The following is a 7,838-nucleotide window of genomic DNA, read 5'->3' as shown; positions in this document are numbered from 1 at the left end:
GAGGAAACTCACAGCCTACTGGTAAAGAGCTGTTGAGAATAAGAGTCCAGACAGAGAGACTGGATACTCCCTGGCCTGAGAAGAGTCCAGCACCTCTTGGCTCTCCTCGTTTCCTCCCATCTTACAGTTATTCTTCTTCTCAGACATTTGGCTTGACAAGCTCGCTACTTGGCAAGAGCTCATTGTGACACAAGTGATCACGTCTACAACACTCACACACACGTGCTGTCTGACCACCTGCACGACTAAAGCTAATGTGGCCAAAGTCCCCCCTACCACCGACAGTACACAAAGGTGACAGGTCCATTTGATTCTAGGTCAGGCCTGAGAGTACTGAGGAGGATGGAGCGAGACAGTTCTGCCGCCTCTTAACCACGCACAGGTCAGTACCCCACCGTGCTGCTACTGTGTGTTTGAGGAGATCTGGACTGATTGGTGCTGATCTTGTCATCCTTTGGTCCAACACTCTCCTGACAGGCGGAGGCTCAGGAGAACAGAGATGACTTAACGGGAGCTGGGTGTTTGCCGATGATGGGGTGCCGGATTAATAAACTCTGAGTCTCTGTCTGTTCCTCTCTTCCTCACCTTTATCCGCTTGCCTCTGTCCTTTTTACTGTCAACCCAACTGTCTGGGCAGAGAAACGTCTTAAAAAAGACGGTATGGTTATGAATTTCATCGGTCCCCAAGGCCAAAGACGACCAATGCAGGCCACTCTCCTATACATGCAGGATTTCATTTCATGCATTTTTCAGAAGGGTTCAGAATGATTGAAGGTCATGAAAGTGACCTGCTGCAGGTGTGCAGGTGAACATCTGGAAGGAGATCATCAAGAGACAGTTCCCCTGACTCTTTATTAATCCTATAGGCACTCCCATGAAAGCCATCCGGACATGTCAGCCATCAACAGCTCGTGGCTCAAAAGAGAATATCTGACCATGAAAAACCACTTTGACCCAATTTGGGGGTTTGAGTTGGTCAATTCCTTTAGAATGACAACCAATGAAGAAGGTTCCTGAGGACAGGCTGGTTTTTATTCACACAAAGAACTACGAAAACAAAGACTCATAGACTTCCACTTGATCTTTGCAATGATTAAGCAGTGTTGATATTGTGATTTCAGTCTGTGGTTTCAAAGCCCCCCCCCCAGGTGTCCGAACTTACCTCCAGTCCCTCACAGGGTTGTGTGTATGGCTCTCTAGTGGAAAGCAACAGTCATCTTTCGCTCAACCCTTCCTCCCTTTTGGTGATCAGCACAGAAGTCATTCAAGGTACATTCAGTAAAAATACTCTTAATGAAGCGCAAAATCAGAACTAACCCAAAGTTCTGGTAAAACTGGTTTGTACACGAAAGGGAACTGAATAATGTCAATCCCAGTTAGACCACTGGGCTGTTCCTGTGTGAATAGAGCACCAAAATGCAATAGAGAAGATGATTGTCAATACAAATCATGTTGGGGAGCAAAAGGCATGAAAGCCACCAACAGCTTCAGGAGCTCGGGACCACCCAACCCTTGGGGCAGCTTTTAAAACACACTCGTGTCAAATCTCGTCCCAAATCTCAGGCCGCCATGAAGCAGCAGAATGAGTTCTCTAGCTCTAGATTCATCTCGGCTTCTATCTATAACACAAATAAATAGTATGGCTGCGGCAGCGGTGTCGGGGGGGGGACTGCTCCGCTATTCTCTTTGGGTTCGTGTTAAATTGCACCAGCACTGACACGAGTCACTTCCCTCTGGCCATTCTTGGAGTTTGTGCCCAGCGGGTCCAAAGCCGCCGAGTTGACATTTGTCTCCTCCGACGGGTCTCGAGGCTCCGGCTTCAGTGCCAGTCTGTTGGCCCCTGGATCCATTTCATACGCCGCATTTTCGACACGGGCACCGGTCTCCTCAAACTGGATTTCTTGGCCTTCCTGAATCTCCCCCAGCTTGTGTAGGATAATGGGAAGCTTTGCATCGGTGTTCTCCAGCAAAGCGATGCTGCTCTCGTGATAGTCGGGCAGGGGGGCCCCCTCCTCCAGCTGCTTCTGAAAGTGCACACGCTTGGCCCGGCCACTGGCCAGGGCCTTCTCTAGGATCCACTTCTCAGCCAGGCGCAGCTGGATTGCCATGCGTGAATGGGGCGAGAGCTCGCTTTTCTCAAGCGTGGAGGAGTCCTCCTACAAAAGATCAAAGCAGAGGTTAAAAAACAAACATCTTTGAGAACAGAACCAAGACCGGTAACCATCAAGGCGAGGTCCATTCGAGCAAGGTCACCTCCGATGTGGTCTTGTAGGCCTTGAGCAGCAGAGCCACTCGGGTCTCCAGGAAAGTCCACAACTTGATCTCATTGTCCCAGCTGACGGGGAACTCCATACTGCCCAGTGTAACGATCTTATTGATGGCATGACCTCCCAGCAGGTAGTCCTTCAGTTCCTCTGCAAATGCAGGTGGACATTAGCTTCCCTTAAACAGCTGTCATCACCACCATCCATCAGAGCTATGGTATAGATCTGGCTGAGCTCTACCCCGGCGATACGGTACTGACACAAGAAGAGACGGACGGACGGACATTCTCAGAGGACATTACAACATCCTCATTGGTGACCAACATGCTGATAAAGACATATCAGCGCGCAGTTAAAGGGACTAAACCAAATAAGGTGAGATAAGAAGTGTCCCAGGATGCCAGGCCAGTCTCAAGGGAAGAGTTTAGGTCTGGGAACCCACCTAAATGAGGGGGCTCAGACTGGGAGCTTTTCTCCCGCCGTCCTGGAACTACCAGATGAACACCAAACTCTGCTTCGTTGAGACAGACGGGCCCTGATTCGTGGCTTTCGGACCTGAACTGGAAGCCAGTGCTACCAGTTTGACCTGCCAGTTAGAAGATGAGCATTCTGACCCAGTTGAAGGTGGGACAGAGAAGACTGATCAACTCTGAGGTAGAGAGTTGCTATTATGGAGGCGGCTCTGGGTGCGGAGGAGCTCGACATTGCTACAAACGCAGGATGAGTCCAGGACCCAGTCAGCAGGAGCTTCTCAAACTCTTCAATTCTGGGTGCTTCAGAGCAGAGAGCAAAACTTTCTCCAGCATATTTCCAGACTTGAGAACCGTAGACCTTGAGGTCTGCTCAATAGAACCAACTATCACTTTCTAGAACATTTGCCAAAGCCCAGTTACTCAACATGCTACGTAAAAAGGTCAGTCCAGCGTCGGTCGGGGCTCTTCTTACCCTCCTTCATGCAGAAGACCCGGAGGAAGGCCAGGAGCTGGGCCGAAATGGGCTGCTCATTGCAGTAAAGGGCAAAAATGGAAGATCTGAAAAACAGAGACCACAGTTCAGCAACGAGAGGGCAGATTGCACGTTCTTCCTCACGATTTAAGCTGACAGGAACCAGCGACAAATGCAGGAGTGAGGAGATCAACGCTAGTGGAGCTGTGCCAGAAGCTGTTTAGCTATGGTGGGGAGGTGCACATACACTGGGATCCCTGCTCGTGCCAGCACTTCGGCTTTCATGGCGTACAGACGCTCACTCTTGCTGATTCCCAGCTTGATTTTCACTTGGTCGTGGGCATTCTCCTGGTAGAAGAAGCCGTTGTGGATCACAAATTCTGCATTTGATCTTGTGCCGTAGAAAATGTAGATCTACAGGGAGAGTACATCACCAAGGTCAACGCCCATGACATCAGCAAAGCTGATCAACACTCGGTGGTAACAACAGCAGCCAGAGCTGCTGCTAGGAGACAAGGGACAACAGAGAAAAGGACAGAGCAGAAGAAAGATGTCTGGACCTAGAGCTGCTCTCAATATCACCAGATAACCATGACAACTAGCCATCTATGTCTGATCTTCAGCTCTGAGGCTGCGGTGAGGAACGGAAGGGCAGACCTGCTGCTGTTCTCTGTTGTCCCTTCCAGGGTGGACAGAGGGGACAGAGCTCCTGCTGGCTGGCTTTACCTGTTCATTCTTCTTGTAGTCTTGCAGCGCTACACACTCGCAGCGATCATCTTCCAGGTTGTAGCCAGTGGTGATCTGCAGCAACAATGTGTGTTCTTCAAAAAAAAAACATCGCAACCGTCTCATGCAAATATTCAGACATGCGATAGAAAACATGGTGGAAATGACATCACAGCCGCCAAAGTGATCTAAACCATCAAATGACAAATACGTCTGAACGGTGACATATTTTAACCTAAAGTCAAGAGCAAAGAGGAGGGGCTTAATGAGGGTCAAAGGTGGGGGTGCAGATATATTCGTCATCTATCACAGGAGGCACATCTCAGTTCTCCTGCGTTAACTATGGCTTTGGAGCAGAGAAGATTGAAGGACTTCCTGTTGACTAGGAAGTGGCTGTCCTGTTTGGTCAGCAGGTGGAGGGATGATGGTCAGGAGGATCACCTTTCCCTCAGCCAACAGAACCTGGAACTCACGTGGGACTCATTCACCATCACCCTGGTCTCCTCCCTTCACCTGCTGAGCTGGTGCTGGGGTTTGTCACACACACCCTCATCTTAGTTTGGTCTGCACAGGTGTTTCATTACAACATGAGAAAAGGCTCTGTTGGTTTTAGTGTGGGGGGACGAGATGAGACAAGATGCATCCTTACCAGTCCATTTCTGTGATTACACATGTCCCACAGGGGGATTAAGGCCAGAGTCACCTGTCTGCCATCCTCAGTGGGGATCTGGTTTTGCCGGGTCATCACAGAAGACACCGCCCACCTATTGGACACCAGAGTTAGAAGGGAGAGGACATTGAAAACTCTACAAGGGGTTTAAAGTCGTCAATGTGGTGATTTGTGCCGTTTAATCTTATAAAGGGGCAGGATGGGATGATAATTCAACGTCCTTCCAGGTGACATTTAGAACACAACTGGGGACGGGAGCTGGGGACGACAGGAGCTGGGGACAACAGGAGCTGAGGACAGAAGCTGGGGACGGCAGCTGGGTACAGAAGCTGGGCAATACACAGACTGAGCTGCATGTGCATCAAGCTGTTCTTTGGGGACGCTGATACCGTAGGATGGTCCCACAGGTCAGATACACAAACAACATAAATTTTCAAAAATAAAGATTAAAATAAAAATAAAGAACGGTCAGAAAAGTGGTCCCGTCTTCTTCACCGTCTTGGGGGGACGGGGAGGGCCCGCAGAAAACTCTGCTCTCTTGAGAATCTTTCAAAGTTCCAGCGTCAGCACATGTAGAGGGTGCAGGAGCTGCATTGGCTGCTGCATCCTCCATTCAGGTTCAGCATCATCCTTCTGAAAGCCCAAAGAGGACAGTGTCTCATTCTGTCTGTCCCGCTCACCTGTAGTCATCAAACGTAAAGCTGTCCTTGAGTGGCAGCTTGCTGGACGCAGGATGAGTCTGGGGAGAAGAAGAGTTCACCATGAGGTTAAACACACCCGTCTGATCACTGAGCCACGTTTAGAGCCAGAAGACTAAACGAGGCCAAGGCCTTGTCTCATGCCGTGTCCACCAGTGTGTCCTCTGCTGTGCAGAACCTGTAACAGTACCATCTTGGGCCACCAGGGGGCCCCATCTTTTAAACCAGGACCTTTTCTCCTCATTTAACCTTGTGTTACAGTTGTTTGCTTAAAGTCAAAGGGGGACGTCCTCTGAGGCTGTCTGGGTACCACATGAACTGGCTCGCTGGCAGAACAGCAAAGTCACTCACCTGTATCAGTTTGTAAAAGTAGGCGTATTGCCGCGCAGTGTTTCTGTACTGGCTCAGAACATCCTGGACTGCCTGCGTGCCCTGCAGCAGCTGCACCTCGTCCTGCTCGTAGAAGAGAGGCGTATCATACTCCTGAGGAAGGGTGCGAATATATGGCAGCCAGAACGATGCAGGGTTGGCCCGCTCACACAGCAGGTGCAGGGCCAGAGTCACATTGTCCATAGCCTGGAGGATTCTGTCCTGGTTGTACAAAGGACCTGAGGGGCGGAGATTACACCAACATTTGTGCTAGCCTACAGAAATAGTGGACATATGGAGGTCCCGGGTCTCTGGACAGGCGAGGTACCGCTCAGCTGTTCACCCCAGAGAACCATTCCACCTCACAAACTAGCTCCTTACCCAGCACAGACTTTTTAGCCGATTCCACTGTCATGAGCATCTTCCTGGGAATCCACAGGAACAATTCCTCTGCCTGCACAGACACAGACAGCAAACAACAGGTGAACCAACCACTGTGTGTATGTATGTATGTGTGTGTGTGTGTGTGTGGGTGGGCTGGTAATTCAGCCCTGGGTGCACCGCTCTGAGCCTCGCAGAACTGAACTCACCTTGATGTCTCGCGTGGCTCTCAGACCGTATCCCTCTGCTCCAAAGTTGGTCACTACGAACCCTTCGCAGGATGCACCGTGATCCCGAGCCCAGGACATCAGGTGTGGGAAGTGGTCGTCTCTGCGGCCCTCAAACTCCACCGACATGCCTGAGCACCAGGGAGTCTGATTTTCATTATTTGATCGATTGATGCTTTGGACAGAAGCCAAACTAAAACACAGAAAGAGGACCATTGTGCGAAAACAATGGCTCTTACCTCTCTGTTTCTTCCGGATCTTCTCCACCAAGCCTCTGATCTGAAGGTACTCCTCCCACTCTTTTCCAGCAGTCGGCCCGCCACTGCTGCACTCTAGAGTGATATATTTAGAACAGCCCCAGTCATTTTTCATTTTTAGACATAAATTAAATTGAGTCTGCTGATGTTTTCATTCTTGCTTTAACTTTTGCAGCTATTCCCCTCTATGTTCACCAGACAGCAGCATGGCAGGGTGTCGACAGACAGACAGACATACAAGGAAGGACCTATATCGTACTCTGCAGTAGTTCAGAGACCAGGATCATCATTTCCTTTGAGGACACTGAAGTGGTGGCTGCGGAACCCGACTTCTGAATCTTCACTCGACTTTTCTTTCCCATGGTGGACACCTTTCCTGACAAGAGACCCGGTTTCACTGTTAGCACATGCTGCCACCGACTCATCACATTTCCTCTAAGTCCAACAAAGACATATCTGGTCCCATGTGTCCCACTGCCTGGACGGACGGCTCGGTTTAGTCACGTGTTTGTTAAGGAGCCTTTCAGAACATTCGGTTCCTGACAGGACGAGGCCAACAACCGCATGTCAGGGGGCAACACCAAACTCCAGACTGACTCTTAAATACTCGGGGTTATTTGCAGCCTGTCCCACGAGGCCACTAGCTAGCTCACTACCGGAGAGGAATCCACACCCACGCTGCCATTTAAGCTTCTGGAGCAGGACAGGGTGCCATTCATTCATGTGCTAAGGCAAAAGTAATTCAAATTTAACCGACACGCTGTTTGCATCCATGTAGCCAACGAATAACAGCGTTTAACAAGAACGTTAACTGCTAACTCAACTTAATCTGTGTGGTTACCGAGCCATAATGACAAGATATAGCAACATCTTAGTCCCAAGCACAGTCAGCACGAACACAGCTCCAATTTACCTTATCAACGATATCACAAGTGGTGACGATAACAGCTAGTTTTAAACGAGAGGGTGGAAACAGCGGTCGATGTTGTAGATCAGATAGTAGCAGTCTTCTTCTTCTGCTCCTCCTCCTTCTTTGAATCAATGGCGTGTCGCAGCCGGGCTGTTAGAGTGCATATCGCCCCCTGTCGCACAGGAGAATGAACTTCATGACGTGCTCCGGTTTGTTATCCAAAAGAGCGCAGAGCCGCAGATCATTCTCTTATTTGGTTATTTTTTTCTCCCTGCCAGACTCCACAGTTCCTGCAGTTCATATACTTTACCTTTTAATTTGTATTCCTCTCTGTTTCATATTTACTACATTCCATAATTAGATTTTCTACACTTTTAGTAAGCAACACTGA

The 7,838-nt window shown here is 49.6% G+C and overlaps 1 protein-coding gene across 2 annotated transcripts; it reads right to left on the bottom strand.

The window, feature by feature from the left end:
- Nucleotides 1-1,010: 1,010 nt before the first annotated feature.
- setd3 (SET domain containing 3, actin histidine methyltransferase) lies at nt 1,011-7,607 on the bottom strand. 2 transcript variants are annotated; one of them, XM_057058851.1, is made up of 13 exons: nt 7,451-7,607; nt 6,797-6,913; nt 6,520-6,612; nt 6,263-6,411; nt 6,054-6,126; nt 5,655-5,911; nt 5,286-5,344; nt 4,585-4,699; nt 3,936-4,010; nt 3,457-3,623; nt 3,210-3,295; nt 2,254-2,414; nt 1,011-2,156 (listed from the first exon to the last, which is right to left on the bottom strand). In XM_057058851.1, the coding sequence occupies exons 2-13, from the start codon at nt 6,897-6,899 to the stop codon at nt 1,698-1,700; spliced, it is 1,797 nt and encodes a 598-aa protein (XP_056914831.1). In that variant the 5' UTR covers nt 6,900-6,913; nt 7,451-7,607; the 3' UTR covers nt 1,011-1,697. The 2 variants fall into 2 exon arrangements, with proteins under 2 accessions (XP_056914831.1, XP_056914832.1); XM_057058852.1 differs by having other exon boundaries at nt 6,797-6,908; nt 7,451-7,596.
- Nucleotides 7,608-7,838: the final 231 nt, after the last annotated feature.

The sequence above is a fragment of the Takifugu flavidus genome, chromosome 16, assembly GCF_003711565.1.
Source record: "Takifugu flavidus isolate HTHZ2018 chromosome 16, ASM371156v2, whole genome shotgun sequence".
Lineage (NCBI taxonomy): Eukaryota > Metazoa > Chordata > Actinopteri > Tetraodontiformes > Tetraodontidae > Takifugu > Takifugu flavidus.
Note: the sequence above shows the minus strand (reverse complement) of the source record. Positions and strands in the feature narration are given on the sequence as shown.